Below are 21,329 nucleotides of genomic sequence, written 5' to 3'. Positions count from 1 at the left end.
AATTAGAGAAGCTTCTACTAGGAAAGACTAGAAAAGAATTTAGATCTTTCCATTAATTTATTCTATATGAAACATAGGAAAAACAAAACGCACTAATGACCTTACAAAATCATGTTATAATACGACTTATTATTACAAGTATTCGAGAAATCGTTATAGTAAGTAAATTCAACTTATGACACATTTTCAAAAACCTTTTATATATAAATTCAATTTATTATGTCACATTTTTGAAAAATCATTTATTATGACATATTTTTATAAATTTTTATAATAAATTTAATTTATTATGACATATTTTTTAAAATTCAAATTTATTATAAAATATATTTAAAGATTTATTATAATAAGTGGATCTATTGCATGTATAATCGGATTAGTCATAATATTTTTAAAATTATTATGATATTTAATGCAAAATGTTAGAAGTGGACTTGAGGCCTAACTCATCCCCACAAAACTGGCTTGACTTCCAACACAAAATCCACAATATATATATATATATATATATATATATATATATATATATATATATATATATATATATAATTACTTTATTCATTACTACTTAAAGAAAAAATTGTTGTTGTTAAAAAAAGAACAATAAATAAATAGGTTTATATAACCATTTAATGAAAATATCAGCAATCATTAAGTTAAGAGGCTCGACTTCATATCACATTTTTCATATAAAAGCATTAGGAGATGATAGCATGTAGGAGACGAAGACTTGTAGGAGACAATGACTTGTGGGACACAACGACCAAGATAAATGAGAACGACAACTACATAAGATATGAAAGACGAGAAATATAAAAGAATTGTCTTTAGACTGCTTTTGAAACAAGATATAAATTAGAGATTTAAATATACTATAACAGGTATTAAACTAACAATCATGAATCATGGTAAAATTTTACCATAACAAATATTCTTAAACCTCTCGTAATAAGTTTTCAGCATAATGTTATTTTTATCCTACGCCTCACTTGAATTAATTTAAAACTTTATCTTCATATCTTTTTATACCAGTTAATTATATACTACATGAATTGAACTAAAAAATTAGAATTTTCATTTCGTGTGTGAAGTTAATTATTACTAGGAAAAATTCTAAGCCAAATCCATGGTTCAATCATTGCCCCCTTTGTTTGAATTCATCAAAATAGATGAAAGCAACGTAAAAATATTAAAAACTCACATTTGTTTGATTTCAGAAATAGAAAAGAGAAATTTCATAGATTTAGAAGACGTTTGTTTGATGATATACTTTTTCGAAACGACATTTTTAGAAATATAATATTTATGAACGTGATCTTCATGAAACCAAATGTTTATTTACTATTTCAGGACTTAAATCAAAATACCACATAATTTTGTTATATATGAAGTGATATCAACGTGATTTAAATCTTACATATCATTTGGTTAAGCGACACAAATCACTATTATTTGTGCTAATCAATATTAGCTAAAGTTTTTTTTTTATGAGCGTGTTTTATATTAATATTTAATGATTTCAAAAATATATATATTTACTTAAAATCTAAAAAAAAACAAGTGAACGAAGTAATACAAAAGAAAATGAAAAACATCCATTCTCAATAATTGTTTATGCTGAAAATATTTTTCTAAAACTCGTACAAAATGTGAATATGAAATTCTTAAATTCACCTGCTCAATAATTTTATTTAATATATGTTGAAACAAACACTATCACCAAAAGAAATTTAAAAGAAATTTAAAAGAAAAATGTAAAAAATGTGTTTCAGAAAAAAAATAATAATATAATAATATATATTTACATTTATTTGACACATATTATAAAAATAAAATATCATAAAAATAAATTTTTATATTTAAAAAAACAATAATAATACTAAATAAATATCAAAATAATATTTCTTCGTATAAAAAAAAACTAATTAGTTTGAGACATAAATTTTCTAAGACCCAATCTAAGAGATTCTAACTTTTGCAGCTTCTTTGGCATCAATCACTCAGCCACTCTCAAATCTCAACCATCACTTTAATTAAATCTAAAGTCTAAACACGAAAGTCATTGGCATGGAAAAAATAACATACATTGTTTCTCAAACAAGAAAGATAGGAATCTCAAGTCATCAACCTCTCCAATACAATAATACTTAATAATCAAGATAAATAAATTTATCTGCATTACCTTTAGATCCTCGTTGTAGTCACGATCTTGTACCATTTTGTTTTTGTCATGGCACAAAACCACATAAATTCCAAGGTTCAAGAAATAGTGTTCACGGGGTTTGGATTGGAAATTGAAGTTCATCACCTACTCCAAAACTTCTCAAATAGATTCATCTTAGAGTTTAGGGTCAAACAAAACTTTCATTAACAATTATGTTCATCTATAATTTGAAAAATACTATTAAAAGTAATAGTAACATAGTTTTTAACTTTTGCATTAAAGTCCAAAACTTCTCACCATACATAAGAGTTTTCAACTTTTGAGATGGGAAATCGTTCCATCAATAACTGATATTTCAGTTGATTTTTTCAAAATTTGTTTTAATTATTTCATTTAAAATTAATTACTGAAGTTAGTAGGATGGGTTAGTAGTCCCCATAAGAAAAAGTGAATGTAGTCGTTTCCAAACTTTAGTTATTGCTAAAGTAGCTGAAGGATTGGGTCAATAAAATACGCTAGCCACTGACAAATACAAAGTAAACAGTGATGGTGTGGCTAACATTAAAAAATGCATTTGGTTTTTAATGGATGGAGGGTAAAGAAACTAGACACGCATCTTTTGTAATTTTTGGGGTGTTTTGTTGAAATTATAGGTCAAAAAATACTCAAATATGTTCCTCTTTGTTTGATAAAACTAAATTCGTATTCCCCTAAGCACATTACAAATTCGCAAACGAAAAAGTAAACGGAACCTTTCTGGCTAATGCTTCTTACAGAGATATTTTCAACGGAGGCATTAGCCAAACCAAAACTAATGCATATATTCTCATTTATAAATAAGAGATGAAGCATTGTGTCGACATGCACAATTAAAATACTTTTTATATATTTTATTCTTTTTAAATACATCTCGTTTTTATTTTAACTTTTTCATGACATTTTTTATCGTTATAAAATTAACAATCTTATGGGTGATGTATGTCATCACGGCATCATAATAATGTAATCATTAAAGAGTTTGTGAAAAAATAAAAAGTAAAAAACAAAAAAATAATGCAATAGGAACTAAAGACAAAACTCTTAATTAAGTCAATAATTAAATTATAATTTTTTATTTTTTAAAAGAAAAATCAAAAACTGAATTTTCAAATGTTAAACTTTTTTACATTTATTTTTTCAAACCAAACTTGATGAAGCATTAATTGGTGATTAGTTTAATAAAGAGGAACTGAAAAAAACTAAACTAATTTTGAACATCAATGAATGAGAGGAGTTAATATAGCATAGCATACAGATTGCGTCGGTAACTGGTAAGAAACGTGGTGGTGGAGAGAATGGGAATTTCTCCTCCTCTTGTTTTTCTTTCTTATTGCTGCTACCGCTTTATTTCGTTGTCTCCTTCTCTCAACAAACAAACAAACCCCTTTGCACCTTTCTTCTGATTCTCCTTCTCCTCTGAAACTCTCTCACCTTGCGTTTTTACGATCCTCACTCAAACGTCGCCGTTTCCTCTCCGATTCCTAAATTCTTCTTTATAAATTCCATACTCTCACCTTCATTTCCATACTTCTGTCAGAATCTTCTTCACGATCATACACTTTCTTCGTCTTTTCTTTTCGGTATGCACTCGCCTCATCCTTCTTTCTGATCGTTTTTTCGCTTCCTCTTTATTTGCTTTTGATTCATCTTCAAGCCGATTTTTCAGTTTTCCGTGATTGTGCGGTTTGTTTTGTTTCTGCCACGAGTTTGTCTTTTTCATGTTGCTGATCCTCAGATTGTTCGTTAGGGTTCAGGTTTTTGGACTTCCGTTGGGAATTTATACGGTTTATCGATGTTTTAATCTGGCTAGTTTTTTTCTGTTTTTTTTTTTTTTCTGTTTCGTGTTTCCCTGGCTTGCGTGACAGAAATGTATCAAGTGTCTGGCGAGGTTGGCAGAAAACATCGCGAGTTAATGTGTTTTCATCTCAACATATATGTGATGTATCTCTATCTACATGTAGTACGTGTAAAAGTAAAAATAAAGAGAAAAAAATGTATATCCTCGAATGTGGTGGGATGACATAGCTATTATTTTACGAAGCCGTGTGTGATTGTGGACCTCTGGTTAAAGAATCTTATCGTGGTAGTAGATTTTTTCTTTGATTACGTTTCATAGCTGTTGCATTTTGTTATATTGAGCCTATTTGAAGTTTTTGCGGGTTACCCTGCTAGGATTTTAGAATCACTTATATGAGAAGAAAACTACATTGGTTTTCTCTTTAAAATTGACTTACGTACTTAACTTTTATAGAAGTTCTCTCATCCAACTTCTCATAAAGTTGAGGTGCATAAATTGATCTTAACGTATGGGAGAAGTTTAATTCATTTTACTTTCTTTTTTTCTTCTACAATTGCTTATGGAGATGATAATCCAAACTGGGCCTAAATCATCCGTTTTTGTCTGTTTTGGCTGCTTAATGATGGACAGACATCGCAGAAAGCTTTCTCACTAAATATCTCTTCATAGAAGAAAGGATAAAACAATGGATCATTGATATTTGCTTGTACCACATGATGTACACCGTTTTCCTTTGCATTTGCTTATGTCCCGATTTTTAGTTACGACTTACTCCCTTGCCTTGTGTAAGAATGGGAAAGTCTTCTCCACTGTGCTTCTCCCATGTTTTGTTGTCTTGATATGTCATCAGGGGAGAAGTTCCTGTCTTTTAGTATAATGGTTTTATCTATATCCTTTTTTATTTTTTACATTTTTTGATATTTGTCTTTGTAACTTAAACTAAGATGCTGATTAGTAATTTTTTGTTGATAATTACAGTATATCAGATGCTTTCTCAGATATTGTTGGTCTGCTTTTTGTCAGATTTCCTTAGATTCGATTAGGTTCAGATGGCGTTTTGTTTTGCAGGTTTCTTGGTGCTGTTGGTGTATTGTACATCATTATTTCTACTTGTTCTGGTGAGATGCACTTCCATTGGAAATTCTCCTTCGTTGCCCTTTCTTTCCCACCTTCTTTTAATAGTAATTAATCCTTCATAGAACCTTTAAAATAAGGTTTATTTACTCACACACGAACATACTTATATTCCTACGGGTTTAAAGTTTAAATTTATTATTACTACTACTACTACTGTCATTGTTATCGATTTTATATTTTAGGCAAAACATTGGTTTTGCCTTTGCATTGTGCAGGTTACAGAAGTGGGTGATTTCTTGATTTGGTATATTCCATTACATTGTCTGAATTGCAGATGGTGTTATAGGTCCATTTCAATCTTGGATTAACGGGGAGACTATAGAACTGACGAGTGACAACTTTGGCATGTCCAATATACTCAGGACATATGAGCATTATATGCCGCAATTATGGAGTGTTGTAAGCCGACTTCATATAGGAAGAAGGTATATTGTGCCAAAGAATATCAGTTAGGAAGAATTGTATAGGCCTTGATCAGCTGCATTGTGTCCTTTTGAGTCATGGTCATCCCTTCTTCTGGTATTGTATGGTTTTTTGGCCTGAAATGCCCTAGCTATTGTTCTGAGGATATTGTGGCAATAGACTGGTCACATCCAATGTTTAGTGATGCAAGCTGTCACTGTGAGCTGTTACAGGAAATTTAGGGAGGATGGAACTTGTCACATACCCTTGTGATTGTTCTAATTGGTGCACTGAAGTGCTAAAATATGGATGTAAACCTCAGCGCACTATTTGCCCATAACTTCTAAAATTTCTTGTCGAATGCTTGTTCTCTTAATATGGAATCTGCTATGGAAGTGGTTCTGTTTAGTGGAGGCTGATATAATGAGTAAGGAAGTACAAATTTCATAGAGCACTCAACACATTTACATGCATTATGGAGACTTCAATGTTGAACCATTAGGGCATACCATAGATGGAGGAGGCTTCTGTAGCGATATGCTTACTCTCCTAAATGACATAGACTGCTCTCTATGTCAGTTCAGTTTTCTGGTTCTGGGAACAGTTGGTTTCTCCAATAATGCAACAATTCATGGTTGGGATTGGTGTAATACTGGACCATTCTTTATTTTGAGGTGAACCTTTGAGTTCGTTGATATGGAAGCTGTTTGATAGGCACAAGTTGGTTACATCATCTTCACTCATGATTATAAATGTTCTGGAATTATATGAAACTAATGTCAAGTCAAGGTGTTGATAGCCTAACAAAATTGCTGGCGCTCTTCCTTTTGCTTTACCTATTTAAGGGCAATGGAAAGTATTTTACTTCCGTGTTAAAGCCTGCACGATCCTAATTTTAGTTGTCATGCTTTACTGGGGGCAATGAATGGTCTTCACAAGACAAACAATTAAGTTTGATTAGAATTGGATATAGCAAGGAGTTTTAATTGTTAAGACTATTTTTGGTAAACAGAAAACTTCTATGTGGAGATATCTCATATTACTGTCATTGACGCTTTTGTACTTATTGGAAAATTTCCAATTTTTTAAAATAAAGTCCCAATATACTGCAAGATATAGCTTGAAAGATGAACACAAAATATGACTGATTCTCTGTTTTGATGTTTGAATATACTTTAGTGTTGGGATTCTAAAGAAATCTGAAACTAAACTTTAAAATTAAGCGAGGCATGTCTAATATATTATTTTCTGATATTTGACGTCTTCAATAATTAACAGTTTAATAATATTTCTCCATTGAGTTTTTATCACCTTTGTAGTGTAGTGTTGTTTTATATATCTGTGCTAACAAGAGTTTATAATAAAAAAAGATGCTCAAGACAGAGCTTTCCACTGAAAAGCTATTTTTTGTGTAAAATTAAGCATAACCAAACAGGTGAGATCCCTAACTTATACAATTATAATATGCATGCTGATATTCATTTTCCCAAACTCTTTTAAACAATTTTATTTGATTTATCATGGTTTATTAAAGGTAACAAATTTTGTAATGCCTTTTCTGGTTTTCCTGAGGAGGCTAGATTTTGATTCTTTTGAATTTCTGCTTATAAATGAATGAGCTTATATTCTCTATTTAATATAGGTTTCTAGTTTTACTGATATAATATTCTCTTCAATGGTATTTCTCATTGTAAAAATATTGTTTTGTAGTAAACAGTTTTTATCCGACTGTTTTATATGCTTTCATCAATGCTTTCCTCTACATTTCTGGTATGCTATTAGATATACATCTCTCTCTGTTTCTCTGTCTCTATGTCTCTACTCCTTCTCTAAGCAAGTTTCACTCTAAATTTAAGTTTGTTCTTTAAGCAAGTTTGTTCCTCTATATTTAAGTTTGTTCTTTAACCAAGTTTCACTCTAAATTGCTTTGTAATTTTTTCCTAAGAAAAAAAGGTTGTGGAGTGAAATGTTCTGTGGTTTTTTGTAGTTCTTTGGATTTACTTAATTTTGTTTATGTTTCTTTGGTCTTGTCTTGTTTACTGTTTAGAGGGCATACATAAGAGTACTTCCCTATGTGCTCAATGCCTGTGCATTGTTGATAATTATTTTAAAGTGCAGGAAGAGATTAGAAAATGCTAACACCTTCTAACACTTGCTAAATCTTACCCAGGTAATATCTGATTGCTAGTCATCCTACTTTTCAATCCTTCCTCTTTTTATCTAGTCTATCCTAACTCTTTCTGACATTCATGACTATCCATCATCTAATTTAAATCTCAGCTATGTCATTTTTCCCCTTATGTTTATTTTTATTTTGCATCCTCTTTTGTTTTCTGCCTCAGACTAGAGGGTGCTCCTTCTGTATCAGTGGATAGAGGCATGGGTGGCTTCAAGTGAGTGAACATTTTTGGGGCAGTTGGTAACTTATTATGGTTAAGGATACCATGAATATCAAGTATTTAGTGTTTAGAGGCTAGTTCTTAAGATTGATTATGAATTCCTTCCCTCCTGAATTAATTGCTTGAGTTGTTTCTCCTCTTTTGGCCAAATTTGAATGGCCGTTATTTATGCTTCAGTTTTCATGCGTGGCATTTTATGGATATTAGTACATGACGTGAGCATTGTCCTCTTGACTTATTAAACTCACTTTTGAATTTTGTAACCAGAAAGCATATATATGAAATAGTTTTTTGTTTGCTGAGGAAAATTAAATGGTTCAGCTGAGGGTCATTTTGTAAGACTAGAGTATTGAATAGAAATGTGAAACCTAATGCATAGTGTATGACAAATTGATGGATTTTTTTAGTGATTTGGAAGTGGCTGTGGTGGTTAGTTGTATTATTGTATAATTTCTGGAAGTGGAAAAGACAAGGCTGGCCAGAGGTAATTTTAATTACTAGGAAGGTTGAGGAGGAAAATTATTCTGATCTACACATCTTATGTCATCTCTGGGTATTATTCTCGTGCTGTGCTGTCTGTAGTATTCTTCCTAGTCTTCTTGCCCATGACACGCTACTTGCAGTTTGTGATAATGACAACTATTAGCTTTAACATAAAAGGAAAAACAAAAAGAAGAAAACCTGTGGGAGTTGTGATTTCTGACCCTACCTTTTTCACATATTCGTATGCGTGTGTATCTCTTGTGTTTGGTCTCCATTCCCCATCCCCTCAGCATGCAAATATCTCCTAGTGATCTAGAGCATGTTTGGTTTTACCACCAAGTCCAAAAGCATGCTTGTGTTAAAAAAGACTACTGACATGGTGCAATCATGTTTGGCACTTCAGGCAATATACTTTGTTACCTTTGCGGTAGGAAAAACACTTTGTATATGTTGACAAAAATACCTTGAAAATTTAGTATTATATCCTCTCATTTAATATTTTATTAAAATATGCACATATTTTTTCAGTAATTACAATGTGTTTTTGATTTCCTATCAACTTTTTGTCGAATTCAAATCTGAGATAAAAGTATCTACTCCAAAATGAAATTTTAACCGAAGTAAAATCCAAACATGCTGATAAATTAGGTTCACATTCAACAGTACGTGCTTGATCAACATATCTTCTATTTACTTACGGTTCTACATGCAATAAGAATCGACATTGTAAGTGTCTGCATTGAATTTAGCATCCAGGCAAGTCTTTCAGTTATGCCTTATTCTCTATTACATTATTAATTTGAACAGGTTTATATGAGAAATACGTATGGTATTGGTACACATTAATCGGTATAGTTTAGGTGTCACCCAGTATCTAATAGCAGTTATATTTTTGTTTTATATTATTGCATACACTACAGTCTTGTTAAAGCTTTTCTCTGTTGCAATTTGGAAGGAGCTTTGTTTGATTGTTAAATTTTAGTTTTGATATTAAATTTCTTCAGCTCTGATGCTTGCTCTTTGACTTGCAGGTAGTGAATTATTTGCAGATCTGAGTCAGTTACGGTGTCTATTTTGACACAGAGATTCCAAGTGACAGTAATGGGGCATAGGCATGTATATAACACATCTCCATTGTTTGAGGGTGAGCCTGATCAGAACTGGAATCATATGCACATTGATCAACACTATGTGCACCTTGGTAATGTTATATACGCCTCACTTCTACTCGTATTTGGTTCATTAGTCCGTATTAGAATAAAAAGAAACTAGCCTAGTTGAATGTGCCAGCACCATATTGCTCATTTAAACAGATCACTATTGCAGGTAGAACTAGCACTTCAGAGAATGGTTCTTTTATTTATCCTGCGGACAATATGTCTATAGATAACACTTCTTTCCCCTCTCATTGGAACTCTTCCACAAGGTCAAATGGATATGCATCCTCAGGTCACAACATTGATGTACCTCCTCATCAGCCAGATGCATCAGGCACTTCTAATAATGATCATTTTGTGCATTCGTCTAATGCTGGAGCATTCTTTACAGTGTCAGATAATCACGTACACCAACCTTCTTCTTCCAATTATGACAGACATACATTTAATGTTGATAGTAGTTTTGTTGATCTTACAATGGGAAGTGGACAAGGGCCTCACAAGCGTAAGAGCCCTGGAATTTCTCCAGTCTACGAGAGAGGCAGTACAAGTAGATACTTCAATGCTGGAAGTTCAACTGATCTTCCTATATCTTCGGAATTATGGCAGGATAAGCCAAATATTGATTCTCAATATATGCACTGGGATCATTTTACTATGACACCCACATTCAGAGGTACTGGCCTTTCAATAAAGGGTGAGGGTTCTTTGCGGAATGTGAGGAGCCGCTCTACACTTGATTTGGACTCCAACCCATCAAGGACCCATTTATCCACTAATCATTCTCACACTTCCTACCCTACTCTCCCACCAGTAGACCATTCTAGTTTGGTGGATGTTTCTGGTCAGACTTCTACATTGACAAGGGATTGGAGCCAAATGAACATATCTCCAGCAAATGGAAGGGTTTTATTACCAGGTTAGTTTCCTGTGGATGAATATTAGTATCAATACATACCCATTCCATTATTTTTGCCTTTATATGTAAAAAGCTGACTTCGAATGCAGATACAAGTGCTTTTGGTCTTGAGACAAGTCATTTCCTTGTTGGAAGTGGGGCTACTGTTGGCAATGCTTCTGTGGATGTTGGGTGCTTCCATCATGGTACAAGCAGAAATCCTGCTCCTACTCAAAGTTTTCAAAATAATCAAACTCAGAATGCTAGGGGAATTCAAAGCAACTATTCTCAGAGATCCACTCCAACTTTTGGGGCTTCTTCAAGCTTGCGCATGGGACATTTGACATCTTTGGATGAAGGATTGCCTATGATAGCTGAAAGTTACTCTTCTAGACATCCAAGGCCATTGAGCACCCTTGGCTGGCGGAATGGTGATAGAAATGGGAGGTCAAGAATTTCAAGTCAAAGATATCGCACATTGACTGAGGAGAGTGGTCTTGCCGAACGATTTGCCTCTGAGGTATCTTTCGCAGTATCTCAAGAAACTACTGTTTTTGTGTCAGTATTAATGGAAATACACACCTGTATAATTTCTGGAATTTTGACGGCTTGTTTATGCTTGCATCAATGTTGGAGATGTATATATGATGAAATTATGGTATATAAATAAAGACAGTCCTTACCTTACAAGAAGATTATGGTATATAATTATGGTATTTATGTCTTAAATCTACATTTTAAGATGATATAGGGAACTATCTTAATATTTGTTGTTAAGGTTGTTATTGAAGCACAGCACCTGTTAAATATTTACTTTTACGTTCCAATTTTCAGTCCTCAACATGGTGGTGAGTTGGAGAATTGATATCGACTAAAGATATTTATGAGTTATAGTATATAGGAGGAGACAATCTTTACCGTTTGAATTGGTATGCAAAGGTTGAGTTGGACATAAAGCCACTCTATTAACCAGTGTTGATGTTTTGTTTATTAGCAAAATTTAAATTAGTCTAATATATCCCTTTGAACCAGTTATAAGACCTATTCATTGAGAACAGCGAAATTGTTCCTTCTGGTATTACTAGTACTGGCTAACTCAATTTTTTTTCTTGTATTTTTGTTGGCTTTCAGGGTTTCTTGGTTATTGAGCGTGCATCGGTGTATGATTCCAGGAATATGCTTGATCAGCACCGAGAAATGAGAATGGACATAGATAACATGACTTATGAGGTGATTATATATTTATTACAGTTTTTTTGTGTTACAATACAATTAATAGTGACTTTTCAAAATTTCTAATTATTTTGATGATTGGTTTGACCAGGACCTACTTGCACTAGGTGAAAGGATTGGCAATGTGAACACAGGACTCTCTGAGGACATGTTTTCCAAATGTTTGACGGAAACAATATATTGTTCATCTGAGCAAAGTCAAGATGAAGGAAACTGCGTGATATGTCTGGTATGTTTTTTATTCTCCCATTCATGGTAATGGTAAATATTTTACGTGTTTTTGGATAAACAATAATGGGAAGCTTACGAGGTTTATTGAAAATTACAGGAAGAGTACAAGAACTTGGACGATGTTGGAACACTTAAAACTTGTGGACATGACTACCATGTGAGCTGCATTAAAAAGTGGTTATCTGTGAAGAAATTATGCCCTATCTGCAAAGCTTCTGCATTGGCTGAGGATACAAAGGATAAATAACTTGTAGTGTAGCATAATTAATATCATTGTATATATATTTCGAGACATCCTTTCAAATGGAGGAAACAACCTTGCTTTCGAAATGTTGTAAGAGGAATGCTACTTTATGTCAATGGATTTGATTTATTTTCGGCTTCGATCTCAATTACTCGAAGCCTTGAAATTGTTTTCTTTTTTTAATTTATTCATGTTTGACAGGAGAAAATGTTCAGTTTTTCATGTTTTAATAAATAGTTATGGAAATGGTAACATGTTCTTTTTATTTTTGTTTTCTTTACTTAAAAGAGTGTTATTTTGGTCATTTTCAATAGAAATCTTCAGGAGTAGCCAACATAAAAACAATGTGATAGTTTTGCAATAATTTGTATGTTTTTTATTCCTAATTGAACTTTTAAATAACAAAGGGACGCAGTGTCAGATATGAAATATATAAATAGATTTGAATATATTAATGGGAACTTATATTTCATCATCCTTGGTATATTAATACACATCAGTCTTTTCTTATAATCATGACTCATGCTAACATTACAATGTAGTTCGTTTATATGAATGTTAGACCATCTACTGATTGATAATTATGATATATATTTTGGTACTTATGATTTTGCTTACAATTTTAACTAAGTTGTAATCGTCTCGTGTATTTCCTTTGTAAAGAATAAGTTATATGATAAAATGAGTCATACGGTTGGAATACTTAACTCAATACATACGATTTATTCAGTTCTATTTTTATATTTATTCATTGCTTTTATTTTACTGTTTCGCAATTCACACATTATTCTTGAATCATTTTAAGAAGAGGTGTACAATAATGTCCGTGTGGATAAACATGACATCATGGTGATGATAGCAACATGTTGGAATCATATTACATGTGTCAATCAAACATACACTATCATGATGTTATTTGGTAGCAAAATTTATTTAATAGTTAACGAATAATTGAGTGAAGAAAAAGAATGTATCGATTTCTTTTCAATTTTCTGATTGCATGTTTGCACAGCCAATTAGTCATTAATTAATTACGTTAATACGTCAATGTCACATTAATACACGTGTCAGTAAATAGGATGAAAATACCTCTAACGGATCCAACTGAACTGTGAAACAAAAACTGGAATCATGTATTTCATTAGTATATAAAAATGGTTTTTGGGAATAAATGTAGTATGAATTACTGGTTTTTAGCTCAGTAGTTTTGAAGAATGGAATTGGACTTGAAAGATATATTGATGACCTGTGTCTTTATAAGGTGAAAGACCCTCTCAAGCTTCCTCAGTTGACAGGAATCTCCAAATGACGGTGTTGGGTTGTGCCCAAATGAGCTTCCATGGAAAAATCCTCAAAGAATGACATAAACTGACAGGAATTAGAAAAAGGGAAAAAGTCAGGAATGCACATCACTTAATGATTTTAGATCGAAAATATTCATGAAAAGACATGAGTGGCGCGTATTAAGAAGCATGTGAGTGGATTGAAAAATTGTCCAACCTTGAAAGCTAACGAGAGTGATGTGTATGAGGGAGACACGTTCATGGTCCCTTAAATAAATTTACACATAGAAAGATTCAACTCTATACAAACCAACAAACTTTAACGACAATTTCAGGTGACGAACATGGCAACACCCAGTTATTCTTTACAACACACTCCAACATGGGCTATTGCCCTTGTTTCCTTCATTCTTATCTCAATCTCGATCATCTTGGAGCATTTCATCCATCTCATAATCAAAGTCAGAAACTTTATACTTACCCTTTTCCTCACCTTCTAATAATCCGATTATATATATATATATATGTATATATATGTATTTCACTAATAATATCTTTGTACATGGTTACAGTGGCTGAGGAAACATAGAAAGAGCGATTTGGTGGAAGCAATAGAGAGGCTTAAATCAGGTTAATAGATGAATTATGTTATGATATTTGAATAAGGTTTAATCGCTGAGTGTGTGTGTTTTGTGCAGAGCTGATGATCTTAGGATTCATGTCGCTGTTGTTGACAGTAACTCAAGATGCTATAATAGAAATCTGCATTCCAGTGAGGGCTGCAGATACTATGCTTCCATGTCGAAAACGTACTACCAATGATACTGCAATTTTGGATTCTTGCAGTGCCAAAAATGTATGAATATATATATGCTTAATTACTTTTCTACATGAGAAAATTTTTTGACTGTTGATCAGTGTTAACTCTGTTTACATACGCAGACTAGTGAGGTTGCTTTAGTGTCAAAACATGGAATCCATCAACTTCATATGTTCATTTTTGTTCTAGCTGTCATGCAAATCGTGTACAGTATTCTCACCGTTTCTCTGGCAAGGGCTAAGGTAAGAATCAGGGAGATCTCACTTTTACTTTTCTTTTTGTAAGCTTTGTGGAAGTTTCTACACTTGAAATATTTGAGATAAGATCATGTATTAATATTATACATGATTATAAAAAATGTCTAATCATACACTTAATTGATTTAATTGAAAAATCAGAGAAAATAATGATTTAATTGAAGTTAAATTTGATAAAACTGAAAAAGTGTAGTTACAGAGGTCACATGTCACAATTTATATGTGAATTTTGACAGTTTTTCAAATGTAAAATATGACTATTTTTCAGTTGTCATATTATATGTTGTAAAACATAATAGTTTTCAACAGTGAAATCATCATAATTTATATCATTTTTTTTATTTAAATCTTTTAATACTAGTTCAAAAGCTAAGTACTACTTTGCAAGAAATCTAATTCAGAAATAACAAATGCAAACAATGGATGGTATGTTTAAAAGATAGCTAGGCAGGATAATTATGCGACTCCCCTTGTCAATATAATATAATAGGATGTTATATAAAATATTATTTTCTAATTAAGAAAATTATTTTAATATGTAACTATTTTTAAAAAAAAATATTGGACAGTATTACATAAAACAATAAGAATTTATTCTCAAAATCAATGAATATGATGAATCATGGACAAGATTATATACTTTTTTTTATCATTTACTTAATACAAAAATAAGATTAAATTTATTTTTAGTCTTTAAATTTGGAATGAAATCAAAATTTATTTTTGTCTTAAATCTTGATATATTTTTATTACCAAATTTTAGAAAGTATTGAATATAATATTTGGAATTAACTTTGTTTTCATGTTAAAATCTATTTTAAGTTCACATTTGAATTAAAAAAATTCAAAAAGTATTAAATCTTGAAAATAATTTAAATGTAAGTCTAAAATGTTATTAAGATGTAAAAAAATGTCATTTAAGAAATTATATTTATTTACTTTTAAAACTTAGAGTACAAGTGTATAAAAATTTATGAATAAATTTCAATTTTAAATTTTAAAACTAAAATATATTTAATCCATAAAAATATAATAAATTACTTTTGCATGCATACTTAATTAAAAGTAGTTCTTTTTGGAAATTTTAATGTGATATACATTATTTTCATTGTTTGTACTCAATATATTCTTTTTTTTATCAAAAATAAATAAATAAATAAATATAGAGTATTTACTCTAACCTATTTACAAAAAAAATGTATATATATTAGTCGTCTACAAACGATGTACAGTAAACCTAAAGGAGAAGCTACAAGAAAATAAAAGCTCCCACATGAGAAGGCTATATAAATGTAATTTGGAGATTGATTATTGTTTAACCATTATTTAATTAAATAAAATTGAATGCTTGTTAATTATAAAATTATTTTGTTCTTACTTAGACTTAAGCTTATTTGATATTTTGTTAACAAAGGTATTGACATAAATAACCATATTTCTTTATTCATGGCCAATGAATTCTTCTATATGACTTTACAATATCATTTGAATAACATTTGCAGATAAGGCACTGGAAAGCTTGGGATGAAGAGACTCAAACAATGGAATATGAAATTGCCAACGGTAAAGTTGTTTTATATGCAAATCACTAATTAAATTTTCAGTTAATAAAATCATATTACTTGACTTGTTTTGATAAGCTTTACTTAATTATCATGAAATTTAGTAACAAGTTTTAAAAAAAGTTTTATATTCAAAGAATTAATTGGTTTTTACATTGAGTTGTCAGTCTGTAATTTAGTTTACAACCTGTTCTGTAATGATTTTCTGTTGAAATTAAATTAGAAGTTAGAGTGTATTGACTGAGTGTTGTGCAATTAATTTTGAAAGAAATTTCATTCGATAAAATTAATTTTATAGAGATGCTTAAATATTTTTATTCTATAACAAATTATAATTAAAATCATGTGTAAATTATATAATACAGAATTTGTTTAGACAAGTTTATTTATAAGATGAAAAACTAAATGAAATTTTACAAAAGCTAGTGAAGAAAATTATTTAATTTTTCAATATGTTTCTATTTTAAGAAAATCGAAGTGTATTAAAATGTTATGGTATTTTTGAAATTATTAAAAACGTTTAGACTTTGATATTAATAAACACTAAAACATGTACACATTTTAGCTTTTCTTATCTAAATCGATGTCTAAAAAATTTCAGTATTTTCAAAAATATCATTGGAATTTTTTTATTTAATTTTTTAACAGAAGTTTAGAAGTTTAGACTTCAGTTATTTTTATAACGGAATCTTAGACTTCGATTTACGAATAACTAAAATCTAAACATTTATTTAAAGTTTTTTTTTCTAAAACTTTATACTTGCACCAAATATTTTTGTCTCTGCATAATTTGTTTTTCTCCATTTTTTTCTTTTTTCATTTTGTTTTTGAACACTTCCATCCAACACCATCAAACACGAATAGTAATATAATTATAAAAGAAACTTATATTATTAACACTAAAGCCTACAAACTTAAATTCATAAAAAACCGATAAAATTCAAAAATTTTAATGAATACTTCATATCAATAATATAATTATAAAAAAAAGTTTGTTGTATATTAATGCTCTAGCGTAGAAAGAAAATAGAAGAATGCTACATGTAAATAATTGGTAGTTTAGGTACATAAATTCTTCCTCCAGAAAAACTATAACTCTGTGGAATACATATATTGTTGGAACTTTTTTACTGATATAAATTAGAAACATTGATCATTTTTGGGTTATGAATCATCCATATAAAAGATATCATACTATTTTTAAAAAAAAATTAAGATTTAATGTTTATGATTCTTTTTTCTTGTAGATTATTTAACTTTTTATTTTTACATGATATGAAACTTTTAATTTATTTAAAATTTAATTAGAATAAAATGTATATATAATATTTAAAAAAATAAAATATATACATCAATGATAACAATAGACGTGTTGAATAGTTGTGATTAAAAATGAATAAAAAGATATAAAAGGAAATAAATCTGTATGCGTTTATGTTACTGCTCTGGCAATAGACAAGGAATAGAAGTTCAATATATATAAATAATTGTTTCTTCTTCTGAAAAAAATATATATATATAAACATATATATATATATATATATATATATATATATATATATATATATATATATATATATAAACACTATAATAAAAATTCCTTAATTTATTGTAAATATTTTTTTAAAATTATCTTTAAATATAAGTATATTCTTCATATTCACAATCATTAATTTTCCTACAATAGCTTTATATAACTTTTTTATTTTAAATATCTCATATATGGAATTTACTTCTTTTTTCTGTTTCATTGAATTTTTACTTTTTTAACATCTAATTAAATAAATATATTTTAAAAAATTTATTTTTCATAAATTTTTCATTATAATATTTACTAATGACTCGTATTATTTTAAAAATTTTAAATAAGTACAAACACATATTTATGAGCACGTCTGTTTTTCGTTCATGTAACTAAACAAAATTTTTGCATTCACTTGGCATAACATAAGGTTTTAAAATTTAATTAAAATGTCATATCAAACTATATATCTAACACAAAAAGACCTTTCATTTAATAATAAATAAAACGGAAACTAATCATTGATGCATAAAGGGGTCCTCATTTTTTAATTATGATGAGTGAAAGGGTCTTATTTTGCCCAATTTGTTTGTATTCCACTTCCTACTATTCCATAACTTTATTTTCGTCGCATACAAAGAAAAAGATCCTTCATTATTTTTCATATTTAATCCTCTAAACTATTTATTTTCTCTTTTATATTTAAGCCTCTAAACTTACTAATTATTTGTCCAAATAATTTTGTACACATCACTTGACAATCTATTTTTAGGAGTATTTTGATTATTATAAAAGTTAAATTTGATATTTGTAAAAAATAAAAAGAGAAATTCAAAAGTAAAATAATATATATAAAATGTGTGTAAAATTGTATTGTTTTTTTTATTTTGTTGTAGTTTAATTTCTACAAAACGCCGGAATAGATACGTTAAAAGTACTTCTTAAACTTGGTCCACTTGAGGACCAAACATTTTAATGGCTCTGACTCGTTGAAACGCTGTTTTTCCTAAGACCCCACTTCTCTGTTGTTATCATTATCATCCCTACAAAATAATTCAATATTAAATTCTCATACAAATTTTTTACCATACTTGTAATTTGTTTCAACTATCATCATCTATCATATCAATAGGTTATACGTCTTTTTCTTCGTTTTGTTAATCATTCTTTTGAATAATGCTAACAAAATCATTTGGCATAATAGAATAGACAACGTCTTATGAAGTTTTATTGTTGGTTAATTGACCCTTCAACAACGTTTGTGGTTCACAATCAGACCCTAATAGATTCAGATACACAAGGCAAACAACATTCGGAAGACGCCACATATCTACTACTACCGCATCACCAGTGTCTGTTTGGATTGTAAGCATTTCTTTTAAGAGAATTCTGATTATATGAGTCGACCTTAAATAAATGCAACAAGGACATGATTTTGTATCATAGTCTTTTATGGCTAACGTTGTTTACGAATTTGTGAAATTTGGACAGAAATGTTTTTTCAGACAGTTCTTTCATTCAGTAGAAAAAGTTGATTACCTCACCTTGAGGCATGGTTTCATATCAGTTAAGTACACATAACACATCAAACTCAAGTCTATGATTACTATTGCTATTTATTATAGACAAACCATGATTATTATTGTTGTTATTATCGTGAAACCTCCCATTAAGATGTTTCCATGCACCATTCAGGCTCACTTTTCAGCTAGAAACAGCAACTTCGACTTCCAAAAGTACATTGAACAGTCACTTGAGGAAGATTTCAGAATCATAGTGAGCATTAGGTTGTTACTTGCCAACCAAATTATGTTGTATCAGTCCATTCATTTAATTTCAGATGAAACTGGAGTTGTGTAGAGCTCATCTTAATTACATGTTACCGTGTGTGTTACCTTGCAGCCCTGTGATGTGGTTCACTGTTGTTATTTTTCTGCTCGTGGATGTACATGGTTAGAATGTTTTACTCTTTCATTTCCATTTCTTTAAAGGCTTTTTCTATGTCTAAGTCACTAGTTATTTTTCTCTCTATGAACTATATCAGGCTGGCATGTATATCTCTGGTTATCCTATATTCCCCTCTTGGTGAGTAACAAGCATGTTGCATCTTCTTCAGTCCTAACTAATTATGAATCTGCATGGCTTCTAATTCAGCTTTTCTGAATTTTATTTACAGCTGGTTCTGGTTGTAGGAGCTAAACTTGAAGTCATTGTAGACGAAATGGCTCTTCAGATGAAAGATGTCAACAGTGTAACCAAAGGGACCCCACTTGTTTCTCCAAGTGATGAATTTTTCTGGTTTGGCCATCCAGGATTTGTGTTAACACTTCTGCATTACACTTTATTTGTGGTAAACCTTCTTCTAAGAAAAAAAGACCTATAAACTAAATGTATAGGATTTTAGATTAAAAGTGTATCATTTCTTTATTTGAGTTGGATTCATGTCACTGTGAACATGTATATATGACAAATAATTGCAATGATATCCATCATGACACAATAAATCACTTATTAGACTAAGATTTTAATTTCATTATGACAGAATGCATTCGAGCTTGCCTTCTTTATATGGGTATCGGTAAGTTCTCTATCTACTTGCTAAAAAATATCAACATTAGAATTTTTTTTAACAGGTCTAAATTAGAAATATTGATCCAATGTATGTACTACCTTAACACCCTTCTCTTTATTTCTCTGTTGCTTTCTTGATTGACAGACACAGTTTGGAATAAATTCTTGCTACCACGAACATAGAACATTTACAGTCATAAGGGTGGTGATAGCGTAATGACCGCCTAAAGTTTATTATAATTTCTTTCTTACGGCATGTTGATTCTCCTGGAGTGAATTTTCCAGATCCTAGGTGACATTTTGGTTTACTGTTTTCTCAGGGTGGCAGTTCAAGTCCTATGCAGCTATGTAACTCTTCCCCTCTATGCACTAGTGGCACAGGTAAACTCTATAAAGACATTCATGTAATAGTGTGAGAGTGCGTTTTGGTTAACTTTGATAAAATTGATTTTAAAGTGAAGTGACTTACATTATCTTAAAAGCAAGTTTGTTGTAAAACTTTAAGTGCAAAATTTTCCATTGAATGCAGAATTTAATTTTTGTTGCTTGTAAACATACCAACATTTGGAGAGAACACTGATTTTACCTAACAATAAGTGCACATTTTTGTATCTTTGCTGAAATCATGTTGGAAAGAAGGAAAAAATAATTATGATAGTTCCCATAGTGAAAGCAAACAGACACTTAGCAGTTCCTATCTGAAGTGGGGCTAACATTGGATTGTTACAGATGGGGTCACAGGTGAAGAGCAAAGCCTTGGCTAAGATTCTGAGGCAGTGGCATGTTGAGGTGAGGGAGAGAAGGAGGAAGCAACAGAAACTTGTGAAGTCTTTTAGTTTTAGCCATATGTCTTCAGAATGGAACCAAGGAAATAAGAGTGCCCTTGAGTTTTCTTCAGGGCTACGTGAAAACACTCGTTCCTCTAGTGAAGGAGAAATTGTACAAGAGTTGGAGCATCCCATGAAAACACAGGCAAACTCATCAAGTGATCCACCTCCTGGTGTTGTCTAATTATAATTGCCCAATAAACATTTTGTGTACATGGATTACAACTTCAAATAGTATTGATTCTATTGAACATCAGATTTGTAGCAGTGAAATTGTGATCATGTTTCAATCTCTTGGATCC

The 21,329-nt window shown here is 30.5% G+C and overlaps 2 protein-coding genes across 2 annotated transcripts; both read left to right on the top strand.

The window, feature by feature from the left end:
- Positions 1-3,489: 3,489 nt before the first annotated feature.
- Positions 3,490-12,351, top strand: LOC124830253 (RING/U-box superfamily protein). The gene is made up of 7 exons (XM_088115463.1): positions 3,490-3,783; positions 5,070-9,623; positions 9,749-10,498; positions 10,588-10,997; positions 11,609-11,707; positions 11,802-11,939; positions 12,039-12,351. The coding sequence occupies exons 2-7, from the start codon at positions 9,524-9,526 to the stop codon at positions 12,186-12,188; spliced, it is 1,647 nt and encodes a 548-aa protein (XP_087971589.1). The 5' UTR covers positions 3,490-3,783; positions 5,070-9,523; the 3' UTR covers positions 12,189-12,351.
- Positions 12,352-13,783: 1,432 nt separating this feature from the next.
- LOC124830252 (MLO-like protein 3) lies at positions 13,784-21,328 on the top strand. Its single transcript, XM_088115964.1, has 15 exons — positions 13,784-13,929; positions 14,041-14,098; positions 14,167-14,324; positions 14,411-14,530; positions 16,048-16,108; positions 18,906-18,994; positions 19,121-19,195; positions 19,325-19,416; positions 19,532-19,581; positions 19,674-19,714; positions 19,806-19,979; positions 20,172-20,207; positions 20,346-20,413; positions 20,521-20,581; positions 20,930-21,328. Exons 1-15 carry the CDS (start codon positions 13,813-13,815, stop codon positions 21,209-21,211), a joined length of 1,482 nt encoding a protein of 493 aa, XP_087972090.1. The 5' UTR covers positions 13,784-13,812; the 3' UTR covers positions 21,212-21,328.
- Position 21,329: the final 1 nt, after the last annotated feature.

This window comes from Vigna umbellata, chromosome 5 (genome assembly GCF_029865625.1).
Source record: "Vigna umbellata cultivar VRB3 chromosome 5, Vumbellata_1.0, whole genome shotgun sequence".
NCBI lineage: Eukaryota > Viridiplantae > Streptophyta > Magnoliopsida > Fabales > Fabaceae > Vigna > Vigna umbellata.
The sequence above is the reverse complement of the archived record's forward strand: the minus strand, read 5'-3'. Positions and strand labels throughout refer to the sequence as shown.